Source organism: Macaca nemestrina, chromosome 4, assembly GCF_043159975.1.
Source record: "Macaca nemestrina isolate mMacNem1 chromosome 4, mMacNem.hap1, whole genome shotgun sequence".
Classification (NCBI taxonomy): domain Eukaryota; kingdom Metazoa; phylum Chordata; class Mammalia; order Primates; family Cercopithecidae; genus Macaca; species Macaca nemestrina.
Genome location: NC_092128.1, coordinates 180,822,387 through 180,838,511, shown reverse-complemented (window position 1 = coordinate 180,838,511; position 16,125 = coordinate 180,822,387). Strand labels below are relative to the sequence as shown.

Sequence of the window (16,125 nt, the reverse complement as noted above, 5' to 3'; positions counted from 1 at the left end):
CAGAGGACAAGAATGAAGTGGAACTTGAAGTATCTAGGCAGAGGGAATAGTGCTTGCCAAGGCAGGGAGGTAGAAGACAGTCGTGGGTTGCAGGGAGCTGGACCTAAGGTATGAGCGGAGAAGAAAGAGCCATCAGTCCAGGGGCCCTGGCTGAAAGCAAGGACTGCATTCTCACTTGCTGGAGGAGAACTGATCAAGCAGGGAGAGGCCACGTCAGGTTTGTGTTTTAGATAGATCCCCCGGAGCTATTTCATGATAAACCTTCCGGGTTGTAGGTGAGGTTCCAATCAGGTGGAGGCAATGTTAATAGTCTCCTAAGTAGAGTGCAGTGAGGGAAGACCAACTTTAAAGTATGCAAAATAGGCCAGGCATGGTGGCTCACGCCTGTAATCCCAGCACTTTGGGAGGCCGAGGTGGGTGGATCACGAGGTCAAGAGATCAAGACCAGCCTGACCAACTTGGTGAAACCTCATCTCTACTAAAAACACAAAAATTAGCTGGGTGTGGTGGTGTGCACCTGTAATCCCAGCTGCTCGGGAGGCTGAGGCAGGAGAATCACTTGAACCTGGGAGGCGGAGGTTGTAGTGAGCTGAGATCCTGCCACTGCACTCCAGCCTGGCGACAGAGCGAGACTCCATCTCAAAAAAAAAAAAAAAAAAGCAAAATATATCAAGGAGTGAGGAAGGAGGAAGAAGTGGAGAGCAGGGGTTCCATGGAGAGGTCAGGGCAGGATATGCAAATCTGGGCATTGCCAGCCATTCATGGAAATTAGGGACATTGTTGTGAATAAGAATACTCAAAGAAAGAACATAGAAATGGCAAATCTAGGAAACTTCAACACTGCACTGGGACTGTTGTGTGAGGGATCTTGGCTAAATGGGCTTAGGTTTGATGGGCCTTGAGATTTCTGGGAGAGCAGAGGTTGTGGATAAGGGAAAGGGATCGGCTCCCTCTAAATCCTTTCCTGGCACATCACACTCTTCCCTGGGCTTCAGTTTCATCAACTGCATCAATATGGGGTTGGACTTGACAATCTCTAAAAGAATCACTTCCAATTTTAATATGCTATAATTCTAAATCTCTTCCCAGTAATGTAAATCCAACAACCAGGAAATTTGCTGTGAAGGAAACTCTTGGCTTTAGAATAAGGAGAATTTGCTTGGGACTGAGAATGAATGTAAATGCTTTATTGGATATACATGTTGTGTAACTGCAAACATCAACTTTCTGATAATGAGGGAAGGACATAAGGAGTTTAGAGACATCCAATAGAATAACTAAACTACTTACACCAAAACATATGTCATGATTTCCACCATAAGTTATGATATAGATGAGTCAGTCTGGGAGAGCTATATTTAGGATTTTAGGAGCCTCTCCCCACTTAATGTCAGAGGATTCCATTTAACTACAGGGAAGAGGAAATTGCTGGTCCAGGTGGTATTTGACATCTCTAGGACTAAGATATCCAGCACATCTGAACAAAAATAGCTGCAAGGACCACCCACCAGCAAGACTGGGGTCCAGAATGTGGCAGGGTCCTTAGGTCACAAGAGATGAAGTGGTCTCACACACACACACACACACACACACACACACACACAAGAAAACAGACACACTAAACAGGGCTTGTTAAAAATATAATGCCTGGAATCTGGACGCCTATGGTTTGGGGTTGGGGGGTTCTTACCGCTGGTGCCATCAGAGGAGGGTCAAGCTGAAGAGGTCTGTGATCCAGAGTGAGGCCTGATGGAGCACAGAGCCAGAAAATGGAGAAGTCAAGTCACAGACCAGGACACAAGGAGAGCCAGTACGGCTAGACAGATCAACACAGCAGAACTGGGCTACGAGGAGAGCTGAGAGTCAATGACAGGACACACAGAGACAGAACAAGCTCTGGGACCAACTTCACTGAGTCCCTGCCATGAAACAGCTTTTCTGCCTGAATTGTTACAACCCACTGGGGTCGGCTGGTGAGCAGCCGCTGTGCACACTCGCATGAACCAGCGTTGTGTGAGAGGCTCCTCTCTGCCTGTCTTACTCAGCTCCGTGACGTGACACTTAGCCTCTCTACTGGCGCACGCCATGCTGTTTCTCTGCATGTTGACATAACCCAAGTGGTAGGCTAAATATCATGGGCGAAATGCCACAGCAAGCAGGTTAGTAGATTACAACTCTGTAGCTCCTTCTGTTCTCAAGGGCAATTAGTAGTTTAAGTAAGAGGTGGTGTGCTGATTTCGTTGTCATGAATACAGGGCTGTGGAAATCAAGAATACTTGCCATGTGCGAAGTTGTTTGTTGCCATTGAATCAAAGCATACCCTTCTAGTTTGGGAATAGTGTCATAGGGAGGACAAATAATGATCTTGCTATCCGTACTACAACACCCAAGCCATGACACATCAATTCGAGTGTTAGCCAAACTGCTAGACTGTACTCAGCATTGTATCAGGGCCATGGGGAAAAGCAAATACCACCCTGGGCTTCTAAGCACTAAAATGTTGATGGCAGAGGGGCTGGAACACAACAATGTGAAACCATGAGTTAACTTCATAACGATGACATGGGGAAGAACACTACACTTGTCCATAAACAAAAGGTCAGAGAAAGACAACAGTGTAAAATAATAAGATCATGTTGTCTGCCTGTTGATTTAGCAAAGATTAGGGGGCAAAAGTGCTAATAAGGAACTGAACACTTTTATACACTGTCAGGTACAACCTTTGTGGGGGACAATTGACCACTGTATGTCAGAATTTTTAATATTTAGACTTTTTGACCAAGCCATACCTCACCTTAGGATTTATCCTCAGAAAATAACTTGCACAGAACAAGTGCACAACCATATAAGGTCCAAGATGCTCATCCCAGTGTTTTATGAAGTAGTGAAAAATTCTAAGTAAATTAAATGGGATCTGGTAAAGGAAATGATGATATAACCCATGATGAGCTATACAGTCATTAAAAAATGATGACGTATTCTACCTTTATTGGCATAGAAAGATGTGTGATATGATATTAAATGAAAACATTGCTTCAACACAAAATGTGTATAGTACAGATACTTATCTCTATGAGAATAGGATCATATTCCCATATCTGTAAATATGCACAGGTAAAGAAATGGGCCTAGAAAGCAGTCACCAAAATGTAACCATGATTTCCTCTGGGGGTGGCATTAGATTTATAATTTTCAGTTTTTTTCTGAAGTTTTAAAATAATGAACATTTTAGTTTCACAGAAAAACAAAGCTGCAAAAAAAGCATAATAACAGTGGACAATGTTTCAGTTACTACATATGTTAGGAACACAAAGAAATTAAAGAAAGCCAAAGAACTGTGGAGAAATTAAAGAGAACTTTTCAGTAGAGATGACCAGTATTCTTAATAGCTCCAAGGTCATGTTTTAATTAGGACAGATTGAATTTCTGTATGTATTATTCTGGCTTTCAAACTCAGTGGGTTATAACCCATATCTCGGTTAAAACAAAATGTTTTCAGCACAAAGTAGATAAGGTTATAAACCCATCAAAGCTTACGACTTTTAAAAGGCTCCAGGAACCCAAAAAGTAAGACAAAGAAATATGTATAAAATCTATTTAGTTTTTTGGAAAGAAGAAACCAAATGACTACAAAAATATCAACTCCAAAAATACCAAGAAAGCTTCAATAGGGGAAAACAGAGAGGAAAAAAAAATTGGCCTATGGATGTCAAAAATCCAGTGTCAAAGAGGTTTTGAAAACTGGTCGTGCGTCACCAATTATATATATCCAAGATCAGTGTGACAGACGCTCATTTCCAAGAGCAATGGGAAGCTTTTTAATGCCCTAAAAATCTCTTTTCAGTGACTGACTGATAATATAACTATAATGTGGGGTTTTTATTCATTTAATTATCGGAAACCAAATTCTGACCTAGGAAAAAGAAGGAACTTTTAGCTGTAAATGGCAATTAGATCAATTCATATCTAAGACATGTTTTATAGATCATTGTCTTTTCTTCTCACCTCCAGGAAAAGCACAAAGAAGAAACTGCAACAATGGCCAAGCTGACAGAATCCATGAGTGAGTAGCTTCAAATTTATTATTTATTTTTTGTTTTGAATGGGAAAATGCGAAATCGCACAAAAGAGACATCCCGTGTGATGATCTGATTTGTCCTTCTCTTTCGCTGTTACGGGACCGAGATCTGTTTCACACACACTGCCTCGTGTTGATGTTACTTTATGCGTTATTCGGAGTTCATGTTGCTTGAGGTCAAATTCTGTGCTGAAACTGTTACCCACAGTATGGAGCTGAAGAACAAAAATAGATTTTATTTGTAACACTGCGCTGGGGATTAGGACCCACAGTAATTTCAAACCAACTTTTAGGAGGTTTAGTCAAAGTCAGCTGAAGTTTTTTCTGGGCATCTATTCCATGGGCTGGATGATCTAAAGAGAGGAAAGAATGATAAATCATTGTTAAACCCTTCAGGTGTACTTCAGAAATTTCAGACAGAGCTATTAAAAAATGGAGGCCTTGCAGTATAAATAGCTTGTGATGATTTAGGTTTTGAACGTAGCGTTATAGTGCTCTTAAGCTAAATAAACAGGATACACAAAGCATTTTTTTTTCATTACTTGTTCAGGTTTGTGTTACAATTTTTTTTTTTTATTATACTTTAAGTTCTAGGGTACATGTGCACAACGTGCAGGTTTGTTACATATGTATATATGTGCCATGTTGGTGTGCTGCACCCATCAACTCGTCAGCACCCATCAACTCATCATTTACATCAGATATAACTCCCAATGCCATCCCTCTCCCCTCCCCCCTCCCCACAATAGGCCCCAGTGATGTTCCCCTTCCCGTGTCCAAGTGATCTCATTGTTCAATTCCCATCTATGAGTGAGAATATGTGGTATTTGGTTTTCTGTTCTTGCGATAGTTTGCTGAGAATGATGGTTTCCAGCTGCATCCATGTCCCTACAAAGGACACGAACTCATCCTTTTTTATGGCTGCATAGTGTTCCATGGTGTATATGTGCCACATTTTCTTAATCCAGTCTGTCACTGATGGACATTTGGGTTGATTCCAAATCTTTGCTATTGTGAATAGTGCCGCAGTAAACATACCTGTGCATGTGTCTTTATAGCAGCATGATTTATCATCCTTTGGGTATATACCCAGTAATGGGATGGCTGGGTCATATGGTATTTCTAGTTCTAGATCCTTGAGGAATCGCCATACTGTTTTCCACAATGGTTGAACTAGTTTACAATCCCACCAACAGTGTAAAAGTGTTCCTATTTCTCCACATCCTCTCCAGCACCTGTTATTTCCTGATTTTTTAATGACTGCCATTCTAACTGGTGTGAGATGGTATCTCATTGTGGTTTTGATTTGCATTTCTCTGATGGTAAGTGATGATGAGCTTTTCTACATGTGTCTATTGGCTGCATGAATGTCTTTTGAGAAATGTCTGTTCATATCCTTTGCCCACTTTTTGATGGGGTTGTTTGTTTTTTCTTGTAAATTTGTTTGAGTTCTTTGTAGGTTCTGGATATTAGCCCTTTGTCAGATGAGTAGATTGCAAAAATTTTCTCCCACTCTGTAGGTTGCCTGTTCACTCTGATGGTAGTTTCTTTTGCTGTGTAGAAGCTCTTTAGTTTAATTAGATCCCATTTGTCAATTTCGACTTTTGTTGCCATTGCTTTTGGTGTTTTAGACATGAAGTCCTTGCCCATACCTGTGTTCTGAATGGTATTACCTAGGTTTTCTTCTACGGTTTTTATGGTATCAGGTCTAACATTTAAGTCTCTAATCCATCTTGAATTAATTTTCGTATAAAGAGTAAGGAAAGGATCCAGTTTCAGTTTTCTACTTATGGCTAGCCAATTTTCCCAGCACCATTTATTAAATAGGGAATCCTTTCCCCATTTCTTGTTTTTCTCAGGTTTGTCAAAGATCAGATGGCTGTAGATGTGTGGTATTATTTCTGAGGGCTCTGTTCTGTTCCATTGGTCTGTGTCTCTGTTCTGGTACCAGTACCATGCTGTTTTGGTTGCCGTAGCATTTTTTAAGAGGAAAGGGGGCTGGGCATGGTGGCTCATGCCTGTAATCCGAGCACTTTGGGAGGCCGAGGCGGGCAGATCACTTGAGGTCAGGAGTTCAAGATCGGCTTGGCTAATATGGTGAAACCCTGTCTCTACTAAAAATACAAAAATTAGCTGAGCATGGTGGCGCATGCCTGTAATCCCTATTATGGCTATTCGGAAGCTGAGGCAGGAGAATCACTTGAACCCAGGAGGTAGAGGTTGCAGTGAGCCAAGATCATGCCACTGCACTGTAGCCTGGACAACAGAGCAAGACCAGGTCTCAAAATAAAAAAAAATAAAAATAAAAAAAGGAAAGTGGAATTTATTCGAATAAAGCCTTCTTCAAATGAGAAATGCAATTTTCTATATTGAAGTCTAATTATTAAAGACCATATGAGTATGAAATAAGCCATCAAGGCATATTTTTTCCTTTGAAAAATGGAAATTTCTCCTGGTGATGGATTTCATATGGAAAGTTACAGTGGAGGCTTACAAACACTTCTCCATGAACACCTTTTTAAATTTGGCCGGCAAAAATTAACCATTAATGTTGCCCACATTTAACTGTGCACCTTCCTCCTCCCGAAATCATGAGACTATTAAATAAAGGTGTTCCTCTGTAGCATAGTCAGTGAACCTTTATTCCAAAATATCCACCCATACCAAGAAAATATAACTTTAAAAAGTTATTTACATTGATTTCCTTTCATTCCTGACCCCAAACCTCTGTGTAATTTTACATAAGTCTTGAACACATGCTAATTTCACATTTCACTGTGATGAAAGGACTGGGTAAAGAATAAAATCCCTTCAGCACTGACACACCTCTCCCCTGCTCTCATTTCTGTATCATCTTCTGCCCTGCTCTCTGCTCCGTCCTTTTTTTCTACCTGTAGTCTTGGAAACTGAAAATGTTAAAAGAATTTATAACTTGGTTTGAAGAACCCCAAACTGGTTGTATTAGTCCATTCTTACACTGCTATAAAGAAATACCTGAGACTGGGTAATTGATAAAGGAAAGAGGTTTCATTAGCTCCACAGTTCCAGAGGCTGTACAGGAAGCATGGTGCTGGCATCCGATCAGCTTCTGGGGAGGCCCCAGGAAACTTACAATCATGGTGGAAGGCAAAGAGGGAGCAAGCATGTCACATGGCCAGAACAGGAGGAAGAGAGGGAGGGGTGGTTCCATACACTTTTAAGCAACCAGATCTCTCGAGCACTCACTCACTATCACTAGAGCAGCACTGAAGGGGAAATCCGCCCCCATGATTGAATCATGTCTCTCCAGGCCCCACCTCCAACATTGGGGGTTACAATTCAATTTGCGTGGGGACACAGAACCAAATCATATGACTGGTTCTCTGTAAGAGAAAGCATCCTAAAGTGATGAAATGTGCTCTTCTCAGACCTGGAATGAAAGAGTGTGGCCAGTGCCATCACAAAATGGACCAGCCTGTATTGTCCAAATATGGAGTGGATCCGTGGGCCTTACTAACTAATTCACAATCCACAGCACATGAGCAGATTTCTTTCTAATCTTTAAGTCCAAATTCACCAACACGTTCTCTAAATGACAGGAGGATCAGTGGCTTAGAACCTAAGCATCATTGTCCATGAACTGAGTCTCAGGTGTCTGGGTGAATTAAATCAGATGGTGTTGTGCATAAGTTATGAGGCTAACAGTTTTCCCAAGGCTTCCGTTAGAAATTGATACTCTGGTTCAGTGAATATTATTTTTAACTCATCTGACTGAATTGTAAGGGTACTGTACTGATTAATATTTCTGATAAAGCTATTTTAATTTTTCCATTTATATTGGTTTCCAGATACATTTAAATAAGAGCTCTTCACCTGACTATTGATTTATTGGTTTTACATTTCAGGTTTGGCTGGACAGTATTTCTAATGATTTTGGTCTGTGAATCAACTGTCATAAGAGAATTCTATCAAAGTTGAATTTCAAATCCTTTGGTAGATGACTGGGTACACCCATTCTTCTAATGTGCTCTGTCATGATGAAAAAGATTGCATAAATGTTTCTCAATGCATAAGGAAATTTAAAAGTGGAGAACAGACCTTAGAATCATACCCAGTGTCCGAGTTTATTGGTCCTTACAAAGATACAGGACATTATAAAATGTATAAGATGTAAGGCAACTTCTATAGATGCTACAAAATGCTAATCATGTGGTCAACATACCAAACATTTCATTTAAATTAAACTCATGACTAATTAAATATACTACACAGTTATTTTACATAGAAGTCTACAATGAAATGCATAATTAGGTAAGGAGATTCTGTCAGTAGGCTGAGCAAAGAATTAACATATAATTGCCACACAATAAAATTGATAGGAACATAAACCATGGTCACACTCTGGAAGAAAAAAAAAAAAAAAAACAGAACCATGAATACCTAAAACACAATGCTATGAATGGGTTTCCAAAGCCAATAAACACTTTGCTTGTTAAACTGCCAAGCAAAAACCATCTGGTTACTAGAACATCTCTATGTTTAACTAGAACTGGATAGAGATTCTTCTCTCATCACCCTACGTGTCCACATGCTAGCAAATGGCTAGCCACATCAATGGCTAAGGAAATACCATAATGGGAAAGGAATGTCTTCTTCTTCTGGAGCAGGGAAGAGGTGCTATGTGCCATTTTTTTTCTGCTATGTGCCATTCATCAGCCACCTCCAAAAAGTCAACTTCAATCATTTTTTTAAGGGTAAGCAAGAGATATATTTTAAATGTTTGATTAAGATTAACAAATTGTAAATGTTTGATCAAAACCAGATTTATTTTTGTGAGTAATTTGCTGTGAAAAAAATTACAGCAACTTTATTTAATAAATTAAAAATACTTTAAAAATATTTTATGTCACATTATTGAAATGAGGACGGGCCTGGTAAGGATAAAAAAAAAAAAAAGGAGAAAGGAAGAAAATGTAGAAGAGATAGAGAAACAACAAACACACACACAAAGAATAGAGAAAATATATGTACGGTATATGAGGAAAGCCCAAGAGAAGGGGGTATTAAGGAGGACTGAGACAGAATGACAAGGAGCAAAGACAAGACAGGTAGGCAAAGAGGGAGAGGAGGTAGGGAGAGCGTTCAACAGAGAGAGTTTCCATGGGGTCTAAAAATTAGCAAACTAAGAGTGGCAATTCACAGCCTGTGAACTTTCAACCTTCCAAAGGCTGACAATTTTTTTTAATCTTTATATATATACTTTAAGTTCTGGGATACATGTGCAGAATGTGCAGGTTTGTTACATAGGTACACACATGCCATGGTGGTTTGCTGCACCCATCAACCCATCATCTACATTAGGTATTTCTCCTAATGTTATCCGTCCCCTAGCCCCCCACCCCCGACAGGCCCTGGTGTGTGATGTTCCCCTCCCTGTGTCCATGTGTTCTCATTGTTCAGCTCCCACTTATGAGTGAGAACATGTGGTGTTTGGTTTTCTGTTCCTGTGTTAGTTTGCTGAGGATGGTGGTTTCTAGCCTCATCCAGGTCCCTGCAAAGGACATGAACTCATCCTTTTTATGGCTGCATAGTAATCCATGGTGTATATGTGCCACATTTTCTTTATCCAGTCTATCATTGGTGGGCATTTGGGTTGGTTCCAAGTCTTTGCTATTGTGAACAGTGCCATAATAAACATGCATGTGCATGTGTCTTTATAGTAGAATGATTTGTAATTCTTTGGGTATATACCCAGTAATGGGATTGCTAGGTCAAATGGTATTTCTGGTTCTAGATCCTTGAGGAATCACCACACTGTCTTCCACAGTGGCTGAACTAATTTACACTCCTACCAACAGTGTAAAAGTGTTCCCATTTCTCCACATCCTCTCCAGCATCTGTTGTTTCCTGACTTTTTAATGATCACCATTCTGACTGGCGTGAGATAGTATCTCATTGTGGTTTTGATTTTCATTTCTCTAATGACCATTGATGATGAGCATTTTTTCATGTTTATTGGCTGCATAAATGTCTTCCTTTGAGAAGTGTCTGTTCATATCCTTCGCCCACTTTTTGATGGGGTTGTTTTTTTCTTGTAAATTTGTTTAAGTTGTTTGTAGATTCTGGATATTAGCCCTTTGTCAGATGGATAGATTGCATCAAAAAGTGGACTGCCAATTTTTTAACACTACCCTTTGAAATGTTAATCTCTATTTGCATCTTCACAACAGATATTTTCAGACTTAGACTACAAGAAGCCCTATTCCAAATGGGGCAACTAGAAAGCCCACACTGGAGGGTTAGAGTTGGGGTTAGGGTTAGGGTGACTCTCAGCTTGCTCACTGGTAACCAGCACTTTGCCACTACACCCACTGACTGAAATGAAACTGAAAGCTCAATTCTAGTGGAGGCTCCCAATGTTTTCTAAAAACAGGCATGCAGAGGCCCAAACCATGCCATCATCAGAGGTGGCACAACCTAGTAGACTCTGTCCTGGCCTCTCAGATGATGACAAATTGGAGATGACCAGAGGCAGGCAAATAGCCCTAGAGCTCTGAATCGTGGTCTGCATGGAAATCTTTGCAGGCTGTTCTTACATACATTTCCAAAGGTAATTTTCTTTGTGGTCATTGCCTGCTGACACAGCACTGCCCTCCAACCTTGGAGGTCCTGGGAATGCGTCAAATACAGCGCAGGAAGTCTTGACACATGGTTTCATTGATAATTTAAATTGCAATCAGATATCTTGTCTTGTGCATGGAGTTGGAGTAGCAAGAGTTGAACAGGCAGTAGACTTGGCCCTGATGTCTCCTCCTGACTGCAGGGTCCCTTCCCTAGGACCACCCCACCCCCCACCTCAGGGTTCTGCTGGCAAGCTGGAGTCACATTTCTGTCCCCTTCTCCGCATCAGTTGTGTGTCTGCCGTGCATTGCTGCGTCAGTAGGTGGGGACCGCCTGAGCTACCTGTGGCTCTCTCTGAATCTTGGTGGAAGGAGCTGGCTTCCTCTTGCTTTCTGTCTCTATCCTGCCAGCCTCTCTCAAGCATGCCCACTCCCCACTTTTCCTTTGCAGCCAGAGCATCCCTAGGGGTTGTCCTCATGAGCCATTCTACCCCAGCCATCCCTTTGGGCATGGTCCACCTTGAAATCACCACCATAGCACATCCACATGGAGCAGAGAAGAGGTACTCATCATTTCCAAATAAATAACAGAGCAGCAGCTTTATTCTGAGTAGCTCCAGGGGCTGAATCTTCATCCAGCCAGAAAAGAGGCAAATAGACTATCTTTTTCTGCAAAGAGTCAAGGACCTGCTCTGTGAGGGGTTCAGAGGTCTTAGCTGTCTGCTTTGATATAGAGGGAATTCCTCCTATGACTAAAGAAACAGCTCAAATTTAGTACAGATTTGAAATGCTGTTGTGTCAGATGAAATGAAGACAGAGAACCAATTACAATCACCACACATTAAATTAGCTCAATTAAAGCAGAGTGGTTTCTAATCATTTATTCCCTTTTTTATGGGGTAGTTATTATAGCTCTGGCATTGTGTTAAGGCACAGAAAGACAAAAAGATGGGGTTCCTGCCTGCACCAGGCACAGCATTTGGGGGCAAAGGAGGCAGGAGAGTAACAGCTACGACACGCGGCACACGCTCTTGCAGAGGCAGCCTGTAAGTGGCTGCAGCTTGCAGGTGCAGGCCACGAGGCTTTCCTTTTACAGACCCCAGTGTGCTCCTGCATCAGAAAGGCACCCAAAGGATGATCAGGGTTCCACCAGGCAGCCAATGGGACTGTAAGTGCTAGAACGTCATGGGGGAGGACGGAGGTGGGGGAAGAGCAAAGCATTGATAGCAGATGACTGGGCAGACAGGAGGAGTCAGATTGTAAAAGGGCCTGTGTGTGGCTTGGGTTTTTCCTGTGGGTAATGGGGCAGTGCCGAAGATTTCAAAGAAGATAAGCATTTTAGAAGGAATCCACTAAGGCAGCGTGGCATGGATTGCAGGTTGGGCATATATGGACAAAAGAATCCAGGAGCTGGAACACCACATGAGCTGAGAGACTCTGGGGGCCTAGAGAAGAGCGGATCTGAAATGAATTAAAGAAGTGGTGACCAGTGGGATGTAGTGGAGGACAAGAAGGGACTTTGAGCTTAGGGAAGAGGCTTGGCGAAGCTTTCAAGAGACCCCGGGACTGGAAATGCAGTTGGCAGAAGGAGTCAATTGATGAGCTGATACAATTGGTTCAAATGCAAATATATTGAGTTTAGGGTTTTCCAATGGTAGGCGTTGGAAAATGGTAGGCATTTAGTTGCTTGGAGTTGATTTTTGGTCCACAGTCAGTGTGCCTTTTGGGAAAGAACCCCCTACTCTCTAGGATATAAATAGGGCAGGCGTGTGTATGTATCAGCAGCATGAGGCTAAGTCATGTTGCAATAAAAAACATCTCTGTGGCTTAACATACATGCACATGCACATACACATTTATTTCTCCTTTATGCCACTTGTCTGCACTGGTCAGCCATGATCTGGACATGCTAGGGTCACCCTGGGACCCCCACAGTCTCAGAGGCTCCATCTCCACCTGCGTTTTCACATCCGTGGCTATGGTGGGGAAGAGCACATGGCATATTGACACTGCATCTTAAAATTCCATCCAGAAGTGACACATGACACGTGTCACTTCCGCTCTGATTGCATTAGACAAAGCAAGTCAATAACCTCGCCTAACTTCCAAGATGGAGGGGGCACAATTCCACTCTCTGCTTGGAAGGAGGATGTACAGTCACCAGAGGACAGAGGGGCTGAACTGCATGCTAGAAATGCCAAGAAGTCGGCCGGGTGCAGTGGCTCATGCCTGCAATCCCAGCAGTTTGGGAGGCCGAGGTGGGTGGGTCACCTGAGGTCAGGAGTTCGAGACCAGCCTGGCCAACATGGTGAAAGCCCGTGTCTACTAAAAATACAAAAATTAGCTGGGCGTGTTGGCGCACGCCTGTAATCCCAGCTACTCTGGAAGCTGAGGCAGGAGAATTGCTTGAACCTGGGAGGTGGAGGTTGCAGTGAGCTGAGATCATGCAATTGTACTCCAGCCTGGGCAACAAGAGTGAAACTCCATCTTTAAAAAAAAAAAAAAAAAAGATGCCAAGAAACCAGACTGGGGGACAGGGAGATAATCAACTCTCAGCAATGGCTGGAGACCACCACTATCTCTAGGTCAGAGGGACAGAAAAGAATGACAGAATTGGAACTACAGCCTACCTGTCTGATGAAAGCTTGAGCCATGCAGGAGGCATGGCCACTGCCAGAGACTCCTCTATAGGCCAAGAAGAGGGAGAGAAACACCTTGGTTCTCCCGTCCTGCCGACCACCAGGATCCCAGTGGAGCCCCCACTGGCTAAGACCATCTGGATGTCAGCTGACGGAGCTTCCCCGCCCCCGACCTGATACAGAGATGAGAAGGTTAAGGGTGAGGCAGGGACCTGAGGACAGACAGGCCAGGATGGGCCTGGGAAAAACCTGAGTTGATTGTCGGAGAGCAGATGACTGCTCCATGGCTCCAGAACCACCTGCCTACAAAGACAAAGCCTGGGTCCCGGCAACCAAGACAAAGAGCCCAGAAAGCAGGTGTCAGAATTCTAGATGGGACCCCATTCATCCGGAGGTGCCAGGGTTCCTGACAATGGGAGAATCCTGTAGATTCTGTAGATCCTGTAGCTGGGCTGCGAGTTAAGGGCTGAGGAAGACGTTGTGTCATCTCACGTGGGGCAGAACTGTTTATCATATATGGCCTTTAAGGTGCTAAATGGCACTTTCTCCCTGGGACAAAAGCTACTCCAGGCCCACTATATAGTGCTTTTTAAAACACACTTTCTCCCTACCAGTGAAATTTAGGAACTTTAAATACTGAGATCCCTATCTCAGGCTCACACTCACACAGGTAGTTATAGGATCATCTCAAAAGTAACTTGACTTAAACTCATTACTCTTGACAACTCAATTCCTGCCATTACATACTTTAAGACATGGCTGTGATGTTTTATTTATGATTATTGTCTAATGAGCTCTGCAGTGACAACCACCCAGGAAAACATTGCTATGTCCCTACCAGAGGCAACGTTTCCTTTAAAAAGAAGGTTTGGGGTCTTCTTGAAGCCCCACAGTGATGCCATCCCCCTCAGCTGTCCATCAGTGTGCCTTCTACTGTCCCTGCAGAATGGTACTTACTTCCTTTTACTGCCTTTCATCTCTCCAAAACCTCCCTTCTTATTTGCCTTCCTCTTCCATAGTGGGTAGGGATCACTATGGCTGCCCAGTCTCTCTCCCCAAGACCACCTTCTGACAATTCCCCGCTTCCCCACTTCCCCTCCTTGCACATTCCCCTGCCTCCTTTGCCCTCCTTTGCCGTGGGCCCCTGCAGGTGAGCTGAGCTAGGTGAGCTACAGGACTGAAAGCAGGTACAGGTTTTGAGTTACCAGCACAGGTACTAACAGAAGCAGTTATTCCCTTACCAAGAGCTTCTGCCGTGTGCTTCTGGAACAGGTCCTGAAGGCCAGCCTAGAGGCGGGTTCTCATGCTCTCCTGTGGCTCCCGGAGCTAAAGCACACTCCTTCACCACCCCTGTCTGCTCACGCTTGCCAAATTGCCTCCTGTCATCTCGACTTGTAACTGAGGGATTTAGCCTCTCTCATGTTATTCATTGCTGGGTTACCTGTAGGACCAGGGGAGCGAGGCATTCAGTGGATACTAAGAGGGGCTGGCTGGGAGCAGCAGCAGAAGCTTCGATTATGCTTCTTTATCACATTGGTGCAGTGCCTGTACAATGTATCATTTCAGTCCCGCCATTAGGCAGAAAAGCATCGTTTGATTGAAAGCAGAAGCAAGCCAGTAGGCTCTTCCCTGTCTGTGCTCCTCTGAAAAGCTGGTATTTTTTCACTGTGAGATACACGTTTGTCCTTACTGGAAAACATCTTGTAAACTCAAGGATAATTGCTTCCTGGTTGAGATTACAGGTATGTTCAGTTGGAATCAGAGATCCTACCTACCTCTGAGGCTGACAGGGCTGAAATGGACTAGAAGGCCTGAGCCAAGTCTCCATGCAAGGGGGCTTCCCACCCTGCCTGCTCATCTATCTCCTCCCTCCCACGTCCCTCAGGGTGGGAGTTTCTTGATTCTGTGGTTTTTATTTGCTGCCTCCTGTGCTCACCAGGAGCTTCCCCCTAGCAGCCATTTCCAAATAAGAATGCAATTCCCTCCCTTGCCATCTCCAGAACAAGCATGTGGCTTAAAGCATTTAACTGGTACAAACATGCAGGGGTATGCAAAACAGCAAAATAAGTGTGCAAATTTTAGAATCATCATGTGTAACATTCCTGTAAGTTATTACTGGTCTTTGCGCAAATGGAAATGGGGCTAGCACTGTTATCTCAAATTCATCTCCTTTCTTTCTGCTATCTCGGAGATCACGTTGACCCTCACCTTCTGGTGAATGTCCTTTACTTGGTTGGTAAGAAACTCACCTCTCTGATGGCCATAGCTTCTCTCTGGCACTGGGAAGGAATGAACTGGGCTTTCTCAACTTGGCCACCAGTGAGATTTGGCAGCTGTGTAATTCTTGATGTGAATTGTGGGATGATTAACTTGACCTCAACCCTCTAGAAGCCAGTAGCACCCTCCTTCTAGGTATGACAACAAGGTGACTTCAGACATGGCTAAATTTTCCCTGGGGGAGCAAAGTCACCCCCAGGTGAGTGGTTGAAAATCAGTGCTGTAGATGAAACCAGGAAGAAAGAGGAAGGCCGAACAGACCCAGGCATTTATTCTTCTGCAGTAATGGCAGGATTTACTAGTCAGTCTCAGAGCCTCCCTAGGCCTGTGGTCTCCAGGCTATGGCCTCCCACCTTCCACTTGCCTAACACGGGGATGATCAACCTGAAACACTGCTGGAAACCACCAGGAGAGTCTGTCTGGTCAGGCACCTGACTGCGGAGACAATTCAGACATGAGAATCTCTATTTTATTGATGATCTGATTGAGGCTCAGAAAGATGCACTGATTGTTCCATCGTGATGGTGTTGCA

At 43.2% G+C, this 16,125-nt stretch overlaps 1 protein-coding gene across 5 annotated transcripts in view; it reads left to right on the top strand.

The window, feature by feature from the left end:
• LOC105472642 (potassium inwardly rectifying channel subfamily J member 6) overlaps nucleotides 1-16,125 on the top strand; it is a 321,612-nt gene that overhangs the window by 78,866 nt on the left and 226,621 nt on the right. For all 5 annotated transcript variants that reach the window (XM_011726070.2, XM_011726071.3, XM_071095712.1 and 2 more), the window contains exon 2: nucleotides 4,012-4,063. In XM_011726070.2, the coding sequence (XP_011724372.1) occupies nucleotides 4,039-4,063 (25 nt within the window). In that variant the 5' untranslated portion in view covers nucleotides 4,012-4,038. The remainder of the gene's footprint in view (nucleotides 1-4,011; nucleotides 4,064-16,125) is intronic.